The 20,906-nt window shown below is 46.9% G+C and overlaps 1 protein-coding gene across 1 annotated transcript; it reads left to right on the forward strand.

Moving 5' to 3' along the window:
* The first annotated feature begins 14,375 nt into the window (after positions 1–14,375).
* Positions 14,376–20,315, forward strand: NOBOX (NOBOX oogenesis homeobox). Its single transcript, XM_045564123.1, is given in 9 exon segments — positions 14,376–14,412; positions 15,977–16,528; positions 16,961–17,067; positions 17,406–17,518; positions 17,795–17,880; positions 18,096–18,318; positions 18,644–18,827; positions 18,829–18,949; positions 19,679–20,315. Coding segments are annotated over 9 exon segments (1,725 nt in total). The 3' UTR covers positions 19,981–20,315.
* Positions 20,316–20,906: the final 591 nt, after the last annotated feature.

Here is a 20,906-nt window from a genome sequence, read left to right on the forward strand (position 1 = left end):
AAAGTTTGCTTGAGATAAGGCTTCAGAAGTGCACAATACCATGGAAATTAAGAAAGAGGTCACTGAAGAAAGAGAAGAAACTGATGCTCCAGGGCTGGCCATTTTTCTGTCCTCTCAGATTACATTGATCATATTTCCATTTTTAAGAATTATCACACAATATTATAATTATGTCCCCCATTAGAATGCTGGTGACACTAGCATTAAGAACTGTCACTTATTCCCCATTCCATGCATAGGGCACTGCCAAGTGCTGTCCACAGCAGGCACTCTGGAAATATGTGAGGGAGAGACAGGGAAGATTAAGCCTTGAAAAAGGTAAAATGTGTGGAATGGTAGTTTCCCCTGGGCCTCCTGAGATACAGCTCCGGTGTGGTACGTCCCCCTCCCTGGCTAGTTCCGAGGCAGTGCCTGGGTTCCCACCACAACCTCTTCCTCCTGGGGAATTGTCTTTGCTTGCTCCTTTCAAAGATGCTGACTCTCTCCTCCCCTCCAGACTCTTTGAGACCATCTACACGTTTAAGAAAGACAGCAAGAGCTTTTGACTTCAAGCAACTTTCTGTCCTGTAAAAAAATCCCGAAGCTGAGAGCTTGATCATGTGCCTAACGTACGAAAGAGGAAAAATATAACAAAGGTATAAATTAACATTTCAAAAAGCTAACTTGAAACATTTCTTTCTCACCTATTTCCATGACATTAGGAGCACCACTGAGAATCAACGGGCATCTTCATCTGTGTCACTCCCCAACCTCAGCGTCCAGCACCATGCCCTGCACACAGAATGTGCTTAATACACGTAACAGAAAAATGCATTCAAACAGAAGGAAAGACAATAATGGAGAGAGAGGGTAACAAGGTAAACAGGTAGGTGGAACTTCCCGGGGAAACTGGGAAGACTGGATTAATTATGCAGTGGGAGAGATTATATTTAGGAATAGAAGACCCCTTTCAGAGGGCAGGAAAAGGCCAGAGGTGGAAGAAGAGCCGCCTCTCTGGTGAGAAGAGGCCACACAGCAGAAGAGGGCACGCTCAGAACTCCCACCCTCGGCCCTATAGCGTGTGCGTGTTTACTGAAGTTAACCTGTTCTTGTTCTACCATTGTGCACTAGGTACGTGGGCAGCAGATAGCTTGTTTTCTTAGCGCTTAGACCTCCAGACCGAGAGGAGCCAGGTCCTAACCTGTTATGGAGAGTGCCGTGCAGCACTCGGTGATCCGGGGTTGGCGCCGCAAGCACTGATCACACAGAACTCTCAGGCTGTCTATGGCAGTTGGGAAGAAGGGAGCATGCATATACTTGGTGACCAGAGGAGCAGGCTGAGGCAGAGACAGTAATGCTCCCCCAAATATCCCATTTTTTCACACATTTCCCATGCCCTTGCAGTTAGTCAGGGCCATACGACTAGGTCAGGATAACAAAATATGAGCAGAACGGATGGGCCCAGTTGCAAGCTGAGGCAGTTAGAAGGCCTCCATTTCTCCTGCTGGAGGAGGAAGATGTGCTTTCCAGATGATGGCGTTAGAGGACAGTCAGCTTGGGTCCCTGCATATATGCTCAGAATGCCCTACTGGCCAGTGATGAACGTGTACGTACTATTAGTGACAAATAAGTCTTGTTTCAAGACTGGGATTTGAGAATTTATTTTTTTTAATTGCAGCATAACCTATCCTATGCTAACCTGTCCTACTCACATTGCAATCTTCTCTATCCCCCCTTGATAATGTTCCCCTCGTACACATCTTTCACAGACGGCCCTCTCTGTACAAATAGTAATCAACATCACAGTCTCAAACCTGCCCAAAGAAGTTGCAAAACAGCACTGCAATCACTCTAAGTAACTTTGTACCAAGGACTTGTGTCACTCCTTTAGAAAATCTCTTCCAACTTCATCAGAGAAAGCTTTAAACTGGATTCGGTAAGAAAATGGTGGAGACAGTTGACAATTCCCTCAAGTATTGGGGCCAGAAATGTGTGTGTCTCTTATATTCTCAAAGGCATATGCTTTCTTTTGACATAACAGGGCACCCGGTTCTCCACCTTGTTCTACATGAACTTGAGCATTTGTTAATTTGTAATCCTACAAATTCCTTTGTCTCCTGGAATCCTCATACATTGACTGTTTTCTCCTGCGACCAGAAAGAAGGACAGACCAGTCAGCCTTGGTCAATGAGCACCAAATGTTCCAAGGTGTTCTGAGTGCTGTCAGAGAAGGTCTTTGCTGTTTGAGTAAAATCAGGATTATGCTATAGGCCATATAGGACCCTATACTAGGGATGGAAGATGAAGGGAGACATACTCACTGGTTCTGGGCATCTAAGATGCTGGTTCTCTGATGTTCCTAAGTTTAAGACTCTTTTCCAGTTCTATGTGACTGTTTGCCTTCCCAAAAGCAGCCCAATTTCTAACACCAAGGACTCAGAATCTTATAAAGATGACACTGTACCGAAGTTATAATTTATTAATGAAGAATACATATAAAGGTCATCTTTTGGGCCTGCAAATAGTGTTTTTAGTATTGAGGAGAGAATGAAGAAATAATAAAAGGGGATATACGTGAAAAGAGGGGCGAGCATGGAAGGGACACACTCAGAAGGAGGTGGAGGACTCAGGAGGGTGTGGGGCACAGCGGAGGCACCCACACATATGGGGGTGCACATGGGTGGGGTCTACCGGGGAGGAAAGCTGCTCACTGCTCACTCCATGTGGAGCACATAGGCCACTGAGGGAGGTGGTTTACATACATCGTCTCATTTCATCTTCCCATTAACTGATAAGGCTGATATTATCCCTGTTTTACATGCAAACACTGAGACTTAGGTAGATGTGTCCCGCTCATAGGTTTGCCAAACTGTCTAAACTGTAATTCAAAACCAAGTCTTTCCTGCTCCAAAGCCCAAGTTCTCTTCTTCAGCATTTGACAAATTTTATTTGTCAGGAGTCCTGTATTTGTAACATCATTAATTTTCTCTACCAATATATAGTTCAGGTTGTTACTTCTGCAAGCTAAACCAGGTCCCCCCCAAATTCCACATGAGACAAATCACATTATCACACCAATAAAAGGAACAATTTCCACTTACAGCTACACAGGCCTAGGAGAGGTCAAAACTGAGTCCTGAATTTCATCAAAACCATTTCCAATCAGGTGACATCAATTAAATAACTATGAACTTTCAGTAAACCAACATCCCAAGCCGATAAAGAACTTAGAATTTTGACTCGTCTGATATGTCAGAACTTTACTGGACAAAACTAGGTACTAGTTTCTGACCAATGAGACTTGACTTAGCCAGCCACATAGAGACTTACAGATTTGCTCAGACATTACTTAGCATAGCCACCTTGAAGCCCCCTTTCTAGTGGATAAAGCCCCTGGAGCCTCACCCTGAAACTCCAGTTAACTATTTAGTGAATTCTTTCTATAGTCTGTGTTTCCTTGTCTGGCAAATAAAAAAAAAAATCCTAAGTTTATTCACTTAATTTTTTTTTAACATTCCAGTGGACTTTGTTTCATTCTGGGACATAGTTGTTTACTTCTCCCCATTTTGAATATGTAGGTGGATTTCCAAAATGCTTGCTCTTTCCTAAATTGTCAGCTTTCAAAAACAGTTAAGAATCTTGAATCTCTACTATGCATTATCCTGAGTGCACACACCCCAGGCACTTCAGGGATAGCTGACACATAAGTCTCCAAGATACTGGCTTCGATCAGTACAGAAGTGTCCTGATTCCAGCTCTCTCAGTTGAAGCTGATACTTTGACAGTGACTGCATTAACTCCAGGAAACTTCCTTCCAATGAGTAACTTTTCCTGCACTTACCTCTCACAGAAATAAGTCACAAAACTCTACCATCTGTGAGAGGGAAAAAATCCCAACTATTGGCTACAAATGGTTTTAATGCTGAGATAATGTCCTAGAAGGGAACCCGCACCTGTGACGCACCCTCAGTGATTAACATAACGTGGAACACCTGCCAGACTATGGTAGCTATTCTCGTCCACGTTTTATTTTGTTTTTTGTATTTGTCACTCCCAAGTTCCCCAAATAATCAAGCCGATACTATCTTTAGAAAGCAAGATTATTCGCTGTGAAAGGCATTCATTCATGAAGCAGACACTTGCCAAGAGCCTAAGTTCAGGAACTGGGTTAGGCTGAAAGATGAAAATGTGAATAAGATGTAGAGGTTACTGCCCTCGAGGAGAGGAGGAAATCTCAGTCAGGTGTAGAAGTCACACTAAGACTGTCCATAATAGTGTTGTAAGTGCATAAAGAATGCATATCCTGTAGCAACTAACACTGAGGTCTGGAAAAGTTGAGCAGAGGAGTTGGTAATTGAGTTGGGTCTTGAGGAACAAGTGGAATTTGGCCAGATAAGGGACACATGAGAAGATAGCCATCCTAGGCAGAGACAAGATTATGTGTGATGCACTGACTTGTGAAAAAGTCTGGATATGGCTGAGATTTGGCAAACTGTCTGGAGTTACTAAAAGTGGGTGTGGTGGGAACGGGAGGCAGGGGTGGTTGTCATGAAGTCTGCTTGTAAGGGACTGTATATGCTGCTCTAAGGAGTTTGAACTTTATGGTGCGGGCAGGGAAGAGCTAACTGAAATGTGTAGTTTCCAGCCAATACGGGTAAACAGGCACCAGATTTACCCTACCACCTTAAACAATCGAAAAAAACTTTACAAAATATATCCGTGATTTTCAGACATTGGACAAGAGGCAGTAAAGGACAATCATTCCTAAGAAAAGGGAAACAAATGAGGTGAGCCCCACAACTATCCCAGCTTACTGTCTGCAGGAAATTTCCAGGTCTCAGGGTGAGGGTGGTCTTACTGAGTTGAGGATATGTAAGTGAGAATTCAGGGAGACCAGGGTGGTTGGGAATTCACAGGACAGAGCACTGGGAAGGAAAGCACCACCGGGGGAGCAGAGAGCTGATGGACAGGGGAATGCTGGGGGGAGGGGGGAGGGAGGGAGAGTCTTCAGCTGAATACTAATCAGGATGTGGAGAAAGAGGAACACTTGTGCACTGTTTTGGGGAATGTAAATTAGTGCAACCACTATGTAGAACAGTATGGAGGTTCCTCAAAAAACTGAAAATAGAACTACCACATAAACCAAGAATCCCACTGCTGGGTATATATCCAAACGATGGGAAATCAGTATATCGAAAAGATTTCTGCACTCCCATGTTTATTGCAGCACTATTCACAATAGCCAAGATTTGGAATCAACATAAGTGTCCATGAACAGATAAATGGATAAAGAAATTATGGTACATATACACAGTGGAATATTATATAGCCACAAAAAGAATGAAATCCTGCCATTTGCAATGACATGGATGGAACTAGAGAACATTATTATGTTAAGTGAAATAAGCCAAGCACAGAAAGTCAAATCTTTCATGTTCTCATTCATATGTGGGAGCTAAATCTTAAAAACAACTGACCTCATGAAGACAGAGAGTAGATTGATGGCTACCAGAAGCTGGGTGGGAATGGTAGCAGGGAGTAGGGGAAAAAGTGGGGACAGTTAATGGGTGTAAAAATATAGTTAATTAGATAGAATGAACAATATTTGATAGCACAAAGTGACTATAATCAACCATAAGTTAGGGTATACGTTAAAATAACTAAAAGATTGGAATTTGAATGTTCCTAACACAAAGAAATGTTAAATACCCTGAGGAGGTGGATACCCCAATTATCCAGTTTTGATTAATTTGTATTGTATGCCTGTATCAAAACATGACATGTACCCTATAAAGATACCTATTATGTACTCATAATAAAAAATTTGAAAAAAAATAAATATTAAAAAATAAAATGATACCAGATGGAGACTGGATCTATTCAAAGGAATTATGATCACTGGAAGTGGTAAATATGTAAGTAAATATAGAATACTATTTTTCCTTATTTTGAAAATATTTTTATTTTTCAAAGATAACTGTTGAAATAAAAATAACAATATGTTGTGGGGTTTATACCATATGTGGAAGGAAAATGTATGACAACAATATCCCCAAGTCTGGGAAGGGAGGCACAGAAGTATAACACTATAAATGTTGTGAGGTTTTTATATTTCAATGAAATGATATAATATCACTTCAAGGTACATTGTGGTAAATTAAATGTATATCCTATAGGTACTAAAGGAGTTGCTAAAAAAAAAATGAATGTTATAAATCAGTGGTATAGTCAATAAGCAAACAAGATAAAACTGAGTCATAAAAAATGCTCATTTACTCAAAAATAAGGAATAAGAGGAACCAAGAACATATGTGACAAATAGAAAACAAATAGTAAGATGATAAATTTAAACCCAACCATATCAATAATTATATTACATATAAATAGTCTAAATGTCCTAATCAAGAGGCAGAGGTTGTCAGAGTGGATGAAAATCAGGCTGGATAAAAAGCAACACCCAACTATATGCTGCCTACAAGAAAGCCACTTTAAATACAAAGTTGTTTGTGCCCATCTCTGAAGACTGCACCAGCTGTAACAGGCTGTGCAGTTGCTCTAGCTCTTGCTTCTCTTCTCAGCCTCTGAAAAGCTGTCGCCTCTGGTGACAATGGATTTTACCGAAAAGTAATGCCAAGTTTCCATGTATTATCTACAATAAATATCAAAATGCCACAGTTTGTCCCTACTTTCTGGATTCTTCGGTTCTCAGAATGCCCAACCAACATTTTCAGGAAGCATTCCAGCTTAATGGGCTTATCAAATACCTTCTTATGCATCAGATTGTGAATAACAAGAAACTGCAAATTGTGCCATGAATCTGATAATTCTTTCTTTCTCTCTTCCAACTAAAAGACCCACATTATTAGTTCATTCATTAATTCATTTGACACATGGTTAACACAGCCTAGCCGCTGTGTCAGATACACTGTATGCACTGGTGAAACAAACTGGTGTAGTTTCTGTACTCACAGAACTATCATTTAGTAAAGGAGACAGACTGTACACAAATAAAAATATAATGACATGTTAAGAGTTCTAATGCAAACAAAGAGAAAATATTAGTAGGCAGGTGTTAAGTAGATAATGTAGCCAAAGGAGTCAATAATATTGAGGGATAACATTTAGACTAAGACCTGAATGTGAACTAGTCACAAAAAGAAAAAAGAAGAGTTTCCAAGCACAGGAACAGCATATGCAAGACCCCAAGACAGGAAAAACCTGTGTTTCAGATACTTGAAGGATAAGAAGAGCCACCTGAGATGAAGTTAGAGATAAACTGGAGCTGGATCACGGCAGGACCACAATTAAAAGTTTTTCATTTCCTCTAGGTAGAATGGAAAATCATTAGCACATATAAACAGAATGGTGATGTGCATAACTTAGGCCACATTTTAAGACTCTCTTTTGCAAGTTTGTGGAGAATGGATTATAGAGGGACAGGAGTAGAGAGAGGGAAGGAACCTGGCAGTTTATACATACACTGTGAGGGAGAGAGAGAATCCAGGGTGATTCCACCTGGGTGCGTGAGACAGGCTAGGGAGGCCTGGAGGGGTTACAAACTTGGGCGTGGGAGTCAGGTTAAGTTTGAGAAACATCAGAGCTTGCCCTTGCTCATGACCCCAAACCAACAGAGAAGCTGAAGAAGTGAGCCTTGGAGCAGTCTCTCCGAGTCCTGATCAGAAATTAGATCTCCTGACTAGAGAATGCATATTTCATAATGTCTAGTACATCTCTAAGTCCAGACGTGGCTTTCACCTCTCTGTTACTCTGTCCTCTCTCTGCTCAGGACTGCTCTGAGTGACAGCCTGACTGAACTCCAGGTTGCCCACTCAAAACACTACCCTCTCTTGCATCAGCTTAATGGCACACGCAGCAACGCAGCTTATGAGAGAGACAATCAGAAGGCTTTTGCAAAATGAAGGCTGGGTCTAGCAGCCTATCCAGTCCTTCCACCAAACTGAATGACAGGTTTTGCAGGCCTCATTATTTCTCAGGTAATCAATCTGGTCTGCTATGGTTAGTCTCTCCGCCTGGCTAAACTAGCAAAGCCTAATATTTCACCACTCCCTCCTCCATGCTCAGAAGTCGCTCCTAGCTCCTAACCCACACTAGTGATCTTGGCCTTGGTTGATATCAAGCCAAGGAGACATTGAAAGACAAGATCAGGTCATCTTCAATTTGAAAGATCTAGAATTGTCACCATAATGTTGGTGGACCTACAAGTTTGTTGTGCCAAAAGGAGAGAGGAGCCTGCTGACGATGACAAGACCCCACCTTGGACACTCTATTCACCAGGCCTGGAGGGTACCCGGGTCATGGGAGACAAAGAAGGCCTCGGAGCCCAGGAGGGTGAGCCCATGTCCCCAAAGCACCAGCAAAACTGAAAACTATGCTCTGGACAAAAGAGAGAGCTCTCCTCCCGCACACGCAGGACTCCGCAGAGCCCATCCTCTTGGGAGCCACTGAGGCTAGACCCAAACAGCGAAACTACCAGGACACTGAAGGAGGAAGAAAGACCTTGTTCAGGGGCATTTCTTGGTTCTCACTGAAGCCACCCTCTAGCCCTGTGGAGTTCATGACCTCAGATCCCAGAGCCCTCCTTGCTGCTACACTGGAGCTGCATACTTGCCGGCCGGGAAGCCGGCCTGTCCCTGCCAAACGACCTTCATGGCTTCTCATGTGCTTGGGACTGTGAAAAGTATAGATCAAAAACCAACAGAGGAGATTCTTTAAAAAGCCTTTAAGAGAAAAAAATAGAAGCTTTATTCCAAATGTGCCTTTTTAATTTTTAAAAATATAGATATTTAAAAGGTTTTGTTCCAATAGTTGGAAAATAGTTAAATTACAGTCCTGTCACTCAATAAATTCTGAAGACTCTGAAACAATACAGAACTGTGCTTGTCATAGTACATTTTAAGGGAGAAATACTTGAAATTATGTACGGAATGCAATCACATTCATGAAGAACATACAGAAAACCACCACAACGGCAAAAATGCTGTGAGGAAATGCACCTAATTGCTAATAACTGATACTGTTGTTTGGTGAGAAATAGTGTTTTCCTTTTCTGATCCTTCCATATTTACCATTATTTCTGTAACAAATTTGCATCCCTATTGAAAGACATATTGTTTTACTTTTAAAACAAATTATACATGAATTCCTCTGCTTGCCTACCCATACCCGTTAAAGAAATAGATATAATTTACATATGTATTTCAAAATTACCAAAGGTTAGTAACGCTACTATACACAAAATATTTCTGTGAATTAACTTTAAGTAAGTCCACAACTGAATTTGTGGTCAGAACACTGGGATCAATTCTTTTCCGCTTTTTAAGTTAATGTAGATTCACATGCAGTTGTTATAAGAAAGAATACGAAGAGATTCCACATACCCTTTCCCCAGCTCTCCCAAATAGTAACTATCTTGCATAACTATATTACAATATCACACCGGAAAAGTGACTTTGATACAATCCATGGCCTTACCCAGATTTCATCAGTTTTTGTGTGCACTAGTGTGAGTGTGTGTGTGTGCTTAGTACTATGCAGTTTTATCTAGTTTCCAGAATTGGGGAACCACCTTAGTCAAGATTCAGAACAGTTTCATCACTGTTGCTACCCTATAAAGCCACAGCCACCTCCCCCCCTGTTCCTTAACTCCTGGCAATGGTCATCAACTTTTGGCCAGTGAACAATTATTGATACCATGTGTGATTCCCCATGCCAAGAACAGTGACTGATAAAATCCAATAAACAGTGCAGCCTAGTGGTTAGGAGTGCAGGTGGGAACTAGACTAACGGGGTTCAAATCTTGGATGGCCACTTCATGACCCTTGGTGAAGTAGTTAAGCTCTCTATGCCACAGTTTCTTCAATAAAATGTGCTAGTAATAGAACATCACAGGGTTATTATTACAGAATTCAATGAGTTAATATTTGTAAAGCAAGTAGAAAGTGCCTGGCACAATCCTACTCAACTTAGATTATGAGTTACTGTCTAAGAACTTATAATTCAGTAGAGAACACACAAAACTCGAACCAGGTCAGCCTGTGTGACATGACGCAATATAAATGTAAACACAGTGTCAGTATCGGGGAGATCACAGGAGAGAGCAATAAATTTTGGCTGCGGAAGGCTGAGATAGGCTTCCCAGGAAAGAGAATATTTGTGTTGGGCTTTGGAGTATGAGTAAGACTTTGACAGAAATAAAAGGGAAGGAAAGATGCTTCATGCTAATAAAACAGCTTGATCTGTGGCCCTGAGGCATGAGAAGGCACCAGCCTTTTCCAGGAAAGACCCAGAACAAAAGGCTGGGAGGAGACTGGGGTGGGACCTGGAAGTCCCAGTGAAGGTTGGGGCCGTGCTGTAATTAGCACTGCAGCGTGGCAATCCCGGAGAAGGCTAGAACAGAGCAGAAAGTGCCTCCTACCCACAAGGCATATCAGGAAAAGAAGATTAGAATGGATGTAAAAGTACTTTCTAAATTACAAAACACAAACATTGGTGATTTATTGTAAACAATAACAGCAACATGGCTTAAATGCAGTCACCATTCTTGTTAGAAGCACAAAATCTTGAGCGTTTGGTGCAGGGGCATTGTAAGTTATTACTCTGATTCACGCCAGAACCTGCCCTAACCCCCCAGAGCAGCTGCCACTTGAGCCAGGTGTTCTCAATTCCATTCCCTGGCAACCTCAAACCATCCTTTTCCTGGGGTTTCTAAAGGAAGCCCCCAGGCAGAGACTTTGGGGTTTCCCAGTGTCTCTCCAAGTCACTGGCATCATCACCTCAGCTTTGTCACCGTGTCCCCTGTGTTTACCTGACCACCTAGCTATCTGCCTTCATCAGGCTCAGCTAGTCCTGGTCCCTGGACCCTACCTGGCTCAGGCTTCCTTTTTACTATCCCTCCCTTGGGTGGTGCTTCTCTTCCTGTTGCTTTGAGGGGGCCTGACCTCCCGTGTTTGCTGTGACTGTGATTTCCACCGGGGCCTGTGCAGATTTCTGCTTGTCTCTCCCCCAGCTAGTCTTGCTAATTCTCTGGTCCCAGGTCTTCCGGTGACCTGTTTGTTGCTGCCTATGCTTGGGTGTGGCCAAAGAATAAGACCAAATCACCTTGTGGTTCTGTTTTGGAAAATCTTTTCAATCAGCTGCCACATTCTGGTGATGTTTCCTAGTATAGAGAAGGAGGCAGAAGGCCAAATAGGGCTTATTTCACTTGCTTAACCTAATTATAGGGTTAACTCCACATAAACTGGAAAAAAGATTGATTATATTTTGTACTAACATGAGGCCCATTTCTTTTCGTTCTGTTATTCCCATATTCGTGAGAAGAACGAGATGTTGGAATAAATTGCTCTTGCTCAGTGGGCAGTGGTGGTGGTTTACAGTTTGGCTCTGAAAACTAAGAAACCAAAATATAAGAAAGAAAAATATTTCCCTTCCCTCTAAACAAATTTGAGTCTATGAACTAGTCAGAAGATCATGAAGATGAAATGTAACCAAACAGGACTTAGCAAGAGAGATCCCCAAGTTCTCCTAAAACGATACCTTGTTGTCCTCCATGTCACTCAGTAGTCTCTCTTCTCAAGCCAGGATTGTAACTTCCATGACAAATATTCATTCTGAAGTTGATCCATGGAAGATATGACTTAATAGCATGTATGGTAAACACAACACCTTCCCAACAAGACACATCAAGACACGTTCCCATGCCCATCCGCATCTTAGATAAAGCTCACTTGCAGACATTAAATAAAATTTGATCATATAAACAAAACATCCAAGTTTATCATTTGTAAAAAAAAAAAAATCACTGATCAAGTTTGAAAAAATGCCAAAATTTTCAATTTCCTAAGACATTATGCAAATCCTTTTGTACAGTCAGACCCTGTATCTTTTGAAGTTTTGTGTAAGGGTGCTATCCAGGTTATGGAAGATTGGATCTTTGCTTTCTGACTACCCCCTGGCAGAGGGCCAGTGATAGGAAGTACAGCATAAATGATGACAGAGGATGATTTTTAATTACTGCAATAGGATAATCTATTAAGAAATTAATTGTGCCCAGTTTCTCATTGCAGCAGACACCTCAGTGAAGGACAAAAGCTTATTTTCTTTCCCCCCACAGGCTCCCACCATCTATTGCCCCCACTCACACCCCCAGGATGGTTTTCATTGAATTTCTTTTGAAAAATCTAAGAGTGTCTCAAACTCTGACATGTATAAAAATCACCTGAGGGGCTTGTTAAAATGGATATGTCTGAGTCTCTCCCTGGAACTGCCCATTAAGATTTCTTGGGGTGAGGCCTGGGAACCACATTTTAAACAAATTCCCTCAGAAATTCAGATCCAGGGGTGTTTCTAAGAACATTCTTTGAGAAACATTAGGTCAAAAGAAAGACAAACAAACAAACCACCGAAATGCCTGGATATAGGACCAAGGGGAGCTGAAAATTTGGAGGAAAGGGCCAGACCATGTTAGCCTCTTATCCCAAGTTAAGGGGCTTGGTCTTTATCCCAGCAGTCAGGGGCCACCATAGAGTTTTAAGCACAACTGTGACATGGTAAACTTTGCAGCTCACAGCTCACATGTTACCCTCTCCAAGAAGCCTCCGTCCTAGTCCAGGACAGGTGCCTGCTCTTCCATGCTCCATATTAGCCTGCGCATAGTTCTAACTCTCCACTGACCACACTGTATTGACATGATCCATTTGATTGTGTTATCATTCTAATCTGTCCTCCACCAGTTAGCTTCTATGGGTAAGGAAATGATTTACTCACAGTGCTTGGCATACAGTAGGTGCCCTGTAAATGTTTAACCAAGTGAACAATTTCCATTTACCAAATGGTCTTCATTCTTCACATGAAAGGCAACTTCACTGCCCACCTTCCCTTGCTCACATGGCCTAGAATGCTTCATCTCTTTCCTTTTTTTTTTTTTTTAGAGAGAGAAAGTCTCACTCTGTTGCCCAGGCTGCAGTGCAGTGGTGTCATCATAGCTCACCCCAGTCCCGAGCTCCTGGGCTCATGCCATTCTCCTGCCTCAGACTCCTGAGTAGCTGGGTCTACAGATGCCTGACACCAACCCTGGCTAATTTTTAAATTTTTATTTATTGTAGAGTCGAGGGTCTCAAACTGCTGGCCTCGACTGATCTTCCCACCTCGGCCTCCCAAAGTGTTACAGACGTGAGCCACCACTGTGCCTGGCCAAATGCTTCATTTCTAGCAGAGAAACTGGGCCCTAGTTCTAAACCCTTCGTAAACCAGAGGATATCCATCTTATGGAAGGAGTCAGAATGAAACGTCAGATGCCTGAAGCTTTGATCATATTGCTGTGAAGTTAATTAGCTCACGTTTTTATGTTTCAGAAAATAACTAAAGCTCTCACAAAGTCCACATGTGTAAAAGCCCCTCAAAATGTACCAGCAGCTGATTCTAGCACGAAAGCACGCGGTGTCCACAGTCTTTTAAGTCCTAAAAACAAAACACCTGGATTCTGTTCTGGAGCAACCCCCCCCCCCCCCACGCCAGCTCCAAGCACCTGTTTCAATCTGGCCAGCCCTTCCACTCTCGCCCTCCTCCCCCCGCAGTGGTGGAAGTAAGGAAGGGGCAAGAAGAATTTTTAAATTCTGATTTTGTTTTTATAAAGAAGGCAAGAAACATTCCAGGAACTAGGAATCATAAAGATCACCACTGAGAGAGTCCCTTCCATTCTCAGAGAATTGCACTGAGACACCAGTTGGGTGGAAAGCAATGACCCAGCCCCGGCTGGCGAGCACCTCCTGCCTTACCTGCGAGCCTCCTCGTGCAGTTGCGTCCAACCCACAGTCTGCGCCTCGGCCAGCTTCCCCTGTGTCGTGGGTTCTTCCGGCTTGTTCTTCAGCCTCTGAGTGCTGCTCTGTGCACTAAGGACCCGCAAATCAGTACGGGGACTTTGGCGTACGGAGACTACGGGGTCGGGGAAGGCAGATAGGAAATGGACAACCCCGTGTTTAGGGCTCCCTCCAGAAGTGGCCTACCTCCGTTCACTCGGAAGGGCTCAGGAGGGCCCCTGTGTTCCAAGCCCCAAACCACAACCCAAGACCACCAAATCCGCCTGAGGATGCAGCCCTGCGGGACCCAGCCCTCCGAGGGCCCCCTGCAGCCTTTCTCCCCGGGCTTCCGCCGAGGGAGGGGCCTCCTGAAGGAGACCCACACCTGGCCGCCCAGGTGAGCGCTCTCAGTCCTTGCAGCTGCCCCACGCCCCTACGTCCCGGGCCCGCCTCGCCCCGGGGGTGGGGGTGAGGGGGCGCAGGCTCGGGCTGCGGCTCCCCCGGCCCCTGCGGGCTGCACACCTGCCGGCCAGCGAGGCTTCATTAGGCCGCCGTGCAGCCCCCGCGGCCGCAGTTCGGGCCATGGAACCCGCGGAGGATCCCTTCGAGGAACCGGGGGGTGAGCGTCCTCCCGCCCGACCCTTAGCCTCTGGCGCGCGAGGGGTCGGGCTTGGGGGGCTTTTCTGCAGGGCGGCCTCGGTTGGCCCAAGGCAGGGATGGGTGGGTGGAAGGGAGGGAGGAGGCCGCCCTCGCCGCGCCCTGCACTTTGGGGTTCCGATGGCCCAGGAGCCCTGCTGCTGTAGGTTCTGACGGTCCTCCCCTTCTCACTGGGGCCTATCGCTGTAGGTGACTGGGCAGGTACCAGGTCCTATGTATCAGGTTCCTTGCTACAGGACAAGCTCTCCTAAAATGCTGTAAAACTCCTTCCCCACCATCTGGCCTTGCCCCGCACCCCATGGAGGCAGGCAGGCCTGCTCGCCCTCTCCACCAGCCTCAGACCCCCTCATGCAAGGCGGGCCTGACTGCACCCTAAGAAACAACTTGGTATAGCTCCTTAGCCCACAACCTTCCATCTTTCTTTACACGTGGGTAGGAAGTAGTTCCTTAAGACGTTATCTCTCGTGCAATTTTCGTTAAAATAGCAATAACTTAGTTGCTAGTTAGCATTCGTTTACAGATATTCCAGTTTAGTTGGAAATGATAAAGTGGTTGAGTGAGTTGGGTGTTGAAAGTGGAGGGAACGTTTGGTGGCCCCAGGAAGGACTCTCTGTAGTGATTAAGGGCACAGAATATGCTCACTGTGCTGGGTGATCTCGGACAAATCATGGAACTTTCTAATCCTTTCTTCATCTGTTAGAAGAATAGTGCCTTCTTCACAGGGATTAAGTGCGTACTGTACTAACCTTTGCAAGGTGCTTAGCACCGTGCCTGGAACATGGTGAGCCAGTCTTTCCTCAAAGAAAGGAAAACAAGCATTCAGGATGACTGATGGGGGGTTTTAGTTCCAGCTGGGTCACTCTTTCTTTACTTGAAAAAGAGAGTTGGCCTGGGAGTGAGGTGCTGCTTTGCAGAGAGGGGGAGAAAATGGGTGCAGCATGGGGGGAGCAGGGCAGCGATGGGGCAGAAGCAGGATGGTGGGGGCAGAGTGAGCTTTGTGGAAGGTGAGGATGGTTGCTCCTGCTGTCTCCTTTGATGTCCTTGCCTGGGCTTCTGCAGACTATCTGATCCTGCCTTGTCTCTTCTCCAAGCCAAAAATCCCTATTCTGTAGCAAAAACAGGATCCAGTCTTAGAAGAAGGAGAACCTCAGTCAATCTGTTTCCCTGTCTTCCTAAGCCATCCCTAACCCCAACATTTGTTCCTTAGAAATACCCAAACAGATGTCTCTCCTTCAAACTCATACCCCTTGTATCTGGGAAGAAGATAGGGAACTCACAGAAAGTGAGCACCCTCAAATTAGGAGCTACTGTGAGCTAAAACCCCCTTAGGGCTGCATACATTTGTTCACATTTTTCAGTTGGGTAGTCAAGGTATGTCTGGAATTATCACCTCATTTGATAGGTTGGCAAATTAAAGCTTAAGATCAAATGACAAATCAGCTGCAGAACAGGAATCAGCACTTCCTGTTAGTCCGGGCTCTGCCTTCTCCCTGGTGCTAAGGTCAGTGGGTGCTGCCTCCCCACAGGCCAGGAAGGCGGAGGCAGCGCCCTGGCTGCCGGGCTGCAGGAGGAGGAGCCGCTGCAGGGTTCGGCCCCTCAGGCTCACGATGCCCCACGTGAGGAGCCGCCACTCTCCTGCACCATCTCAGGAGAGAAGACGCTGTCAGAGGTCTCTGCAGGTCTAACTGGGGCTGCTGCTGGGAGAGCATGCCAGCAACCTGGCTCCAGGGTGCTCCACAAAGACAGAACTCTAGCCCCACCTGGACCCCAGCCCCAGGGGGAAGATTGTTCCCTCCCAGTGGGAGAGGTGAAGACGGGGAAAAGGCTGCATTCGCCAGGCCCTGGTAAGCAGAAGAAGCCGAGTGCTGTAGTTCTGGCCTCAACGTCATCTCCAGGTGTCACCAACTCAGTCCACACCAAACACAACCCAGTGCCTTGTGGGTCGGGCCGGGGGCCCTGCCACCTGGCCAACCTTCTCAGCACATTGGCCCAGAGCAGCCAAAACGCAGACCAGAAGAAGCAGCCCCCAGAAGTGACCTGCCAAGTTCGGAAAAAGACTCGAACGCTATACCGCTCAGGTAAGTCCGTAACGGTGAGAGGAAACCCGAGAGATCTGGTGCCATCCCGGGAAAGGTGGGACTGCACAGACAATGTAGCCCCGGGAGACCAGAGGGGTATGGTTAGTTTATGTGTCCATTTGTCCTGGATCCTCTCTTGGGCCATGGCAGTGCCACCACCTCTGACCCTCAGAGGGGAAGGGTGGGTTGTCTCACCAGAAAGTGAGATTGGGACCAGGGTAGAAGGTTAAGGAAAGTATGTGTCACACAGGTCTCTGCCACTACATCCAAGAGCACGAAGACCCAGCCCAATGGGGAACTTAGCTGTGAAAGGCTTTGGGGGAGGGGCTGGGTTGAAGACAGTGTCCCATCTGCTAGAGACACCTGGTGGGCATCCTCTCCTGCCCTGTCACTGGTGTTCATCCTTCTTGCACAAGTTTCTTCTTTTTCTAGACCAGCTGGAGGAGCTAGAGAAGATATTCCAAGAAGACCACTATCCTGACAGCGATAAACGCCGGGAGGTCGCCCAGACGGTGGGGGTCACCCCCCAGCGCATCATGGTAAAGGGAGCCGGCCCACCGCATGGTGGTGGGGGTGGAGGACCTACTGATTGGGATGCTCCAGTTGCAGAGCAGAGTGCTCAGTGGCAGGCGGAGCAGGAGCTGAAGTCAGGTCTCAGACGCAGCCGTGCTCCTGCCTGTCTGCACAGCCACGGCCTTAGACTGGTAGAGGAGGACACCCAGAGACCTTTCTATAAAACCAGCCTGACAGGCATCTGAAGCAAAGTGGTGAAGTGACCCCTAAAGTCCTGTAGCTCACCATGTGACAGTCATCCGTATTCTCCACCCCTTAGTCTCTACCCCTCTTCTCAAATTCTTCAAGTGCCTTTCCCCTGTAGGTGTGGTTCCAGAATCGCCGGGCCAAGTGGAGAAAACTGGAGAAACTGAATGGGAAAGAAAACAAGGACAATCCTGCAGCCCCGGCCCCTGGCTCTGCCAGCAGTCAGTGCAGGTAAGAATTTCTCCTCTTCCTGTATCATCCCTGTAGGTAGAAACGGGCCATGCTAGGATCCTGAGGTCTAGGAGGAGAGAGTGTTGGGAGGCTGGGCATGAGTCCTGGGGTTGTTGGCTAACACTTGGAGCAATTTTTGGCTGGGATGGGATTGAAAAGTTGCCAGTGCCTCGTAGGAGGCAAAGTCTGGGAATCTGGTGTCTCTTTCCCTGCACTGGGCTCCAGTCTGAATTCAGAGACCACCAGAGCTACAGTCTTTATTCCCTCTGCTTCCAGCTCTGCAGCTGAGCTCCCACCCACGGTGCCTGTGGACCCAATGCCTGAGCCCTTCCCTCAGGAGCCTCCTCTGGACACCTTTCCAAGTGAGCCCCTCCCTTCAGAGGGTGAGCTGTGGGGAGACAGCAGCTAAGAAGACAGTGAACACAGAGGGTCCTTGCTTGATAGTGGAGGGAGTGGGCCAGAGCTCTGCAGTGTTTGCAGCCCATGGGGCTGGGCGTTGCTTGTGTCTACCATTCAGCAACCCCAAACCTGCCTCCCCACTTTCTTACCCTTATAGTCCTTTGCTTGCTTTTCCTAGAGCCCCCCATGCTGCTGACCTCTGACCAGACTCTGGCTGCCACCCAACAGAGTGAGGGTGCCCAGAGGGTGGTGGTGACCCCACCACTCTTCAGCCCTCCACCTGTTCGAAGGGCCAACCTTCCTTTTCCCCTTGGCCCTGTCCATACCTCCCAACTGATGCCTTTGCTGATGGATGTTCCTGGTGGTGACAGCAGCCACAGGGATGGGTCCTGGGGAACAAGGTATGAAACCTAAGGTGGGGGGAGGTCACGAGTTATCTTGGGAGGGGTATACAAGGAGAGAAGAGAGGTAGACCCTGGGAGGGGGAGGGGTAACTGAGAGGAGCAAGGAGCAGTATATGAGATGGGAGTAAAAGGACAAGTGGGTTTGGGGTGGAGCAATCTAGGATATCAAAGCAACAGAGCGCGGGATGAGGAAGAGGAGGACGCAGCAGTGGAGCTGCAAGCCTGGGGTCACCATGAAGACGGCAGGAAGGGACTCCCCTGCTGTATGGTAGGAATGAGGAGGCCACCCCCACACCTCACCAAATGCTCCTGTTCTCCACAGCATCGACCTACCACCCCTCTGCTCATTTTTGGAAGAGCTGGAAACTCAGGATTCCCAACAGAGCAACCAGCTGGGCCCATTCCCATTCTCCCAGCCTCTTCACAGCCAGCTCTTCCAGTCCCCGCAGCCCCAGTTTCCACCCCTGCACGCCTTCCCCTTCCCGGTGCCCAGCCCGCTGACGCTGCCCCCCGCCAGAAGACACCCTCTTCACATTTCCCTGTGGCCCTGGCGGGGGCACATCCCAGGGCTATTGCCCCGGCCCTGCCTCAGGGCAGATGCTGCTGCAGCCACCTGCTGGGAATATGGGTGAGTTGGGGCTGGAAGAGGAGGGAGGCCCCCTTTGTGCTTGGGGAAGGGGAGAAGGATGGGGAGCCCCATAATCTGAAGGGCAGGCAGCGGCAGGGCATGGGTTGTGCCCCTGGTTCTCTTTATTAAGCTCTTCTTCCTTGAATATCTGGGAGGCTGCAGGGCAAAGTGTGAATAGGCAAGAGAGCTTTGGGGTTTGGCACCAGGAAAACCGAGGCTTGAGGTCCAGCTGGTGCCTAGCTCTCCTGAGCCTCAGTTTGCTAGCAAAATAAGAGTCCCATATGCTAGGGGGATCTGGTGAGGATTAGAAGCAGATGAGTGAGAAACACTTGGCACGGTGGACGGCAGCTATATTAGTACTCTGCTGGGCCACTCGGACCTCTGAAGTCCCAGAAGCACCCATCTAATTAAGACCAAATTCTAGCAGAAGGGGAGGAAAAACATGTCCAGGTGGTACTGGTCTCCTTGCTGCCTATGTGAGACAGGGTTGGCCTGGCCTGCGATCCACTTCGTGTTGATGTTGCCAGACTGCAGGACCTTGAGTCCAGGGGCGTGTCTGGTCCACACGGGAGAGCCTGATGGTGCCAGCATTTCACCCAGACTTGCACTGGGGACCTCAGCTGTGTTTCTGCAGAGGTGGGGGGTGGGGTGGTCTCTGTTACAAAACACATTGAGTGATGGTTTATGCTTAGTCCTGTCCAGTAATTCCTTTACCCTTTGACCCTACAGGCACAAGCCCCTGGAATGACCCCTGTATGCCAGAACTGCCCTTTCCTGGTCCGTTCTGTCCACAGACCCTGGGACATCCCCCAGGAGGAGACGGCTACTTCCCCGATCTATTTCCAGCTCCCTGTGCTCAGATGACGAGCAGACAGCCGTCACCTGGTCTCACCCGGCTGCCTGAAGGCGCCAGACCAGGAACTGGGCCCTTACTCAGCAAGGTGTCAAAAGAGCAGCCTGCCACTTCCCTGGAGCAGCCCTGGGCACTGGAGGAGGCCAGAGAGGAAGACAAGAACAGCCAAGTCCCCTAATTCAGGGGTCGAAGAGTGAACAGAGGCTGCTCGGTGGGACAGGGCTGGGCTCACGCAGAGGATGGGGGCTGAAGCGTGGAGGAAGTCTATGCCTCTGTTGCCTGGGGTGGGAGCCGTGTGTCTCCCCCATGCAGGCTTGTCTTGCTTACTTTGATTTGGGAAGGAGGAGGGCCCGGTCCTACCCTTTTCTCCATACCTCTGTATGGCCGTCCTGAAGAAAGCGGTGGCCTGTGCTACTTCTGAATGTTGTATCAGGTTTTGTTTATTTGTTTCCTATCCTTGAAGGACAAATGAGCCAGAGTGTCTACTGTAAGCATTAAACTACTGCGCCCTTGGGTTTTTCTCATTTTTTAAATTAAAGCTCCATTTCCGTCCCTGTAGCTCACCAGCTGTTGGATGTAATCCCATCCTCAGGGGAGGTCTCCACTGGGCATGCTCACGTGTAGTCTGGAATCTTCTCTGGGCCCATCTCTCACACCAAAGAAGGAACTGGGCATGTGGGTTTTTCCTTTGATCCTTCCTTTAAACCTTGTTCTCCCAAATGCAGGACTAAACCAGAGCAAATCTGAGTCTGGGCCTCTCTCTGAAATTTGGGCCCCCGGGATAGGATCACTAGAGAAGCCTGAGGCTATCTGAGGTTGAGTCTCTAGTACTGTGAACTGTGACTTATTTTTCCAAAGCTCTTATGTTTTTTGTGGAAGTGGGGGGAGGGAGGAGGAGTGAGGGGCAGGAAGCACCTAGAAGAAGATGGCAAGTAGACAGTTCTCCCCTGCACAGGAGTAATGCCACAGTGTCCCCAGACTCACTGGACTAGGATGAAGGTGTCTCTTCTCTCTCCTCCACCCCAGCTTGCATAGGCACCAAAAGATAACATTGCTGAGCACCTTGAGAGATCACCTAAAATGATCACTACCCATTTCTTACTT

The sequence above is a fragment of the Lemur catta genome, chromosome 11 (genome assembly GCF_020740605.2).
Source record: "Lemur catta isolate mLemCat1 chromosome 11, mLemCat1.pri, whole genome shotgun sequence".
Taxonomy (NCBI): Eukaryota; Metazoa; Chordata; class Mammalia; order Primates; family Lemuridae; genus Lemur; species Lemur catta.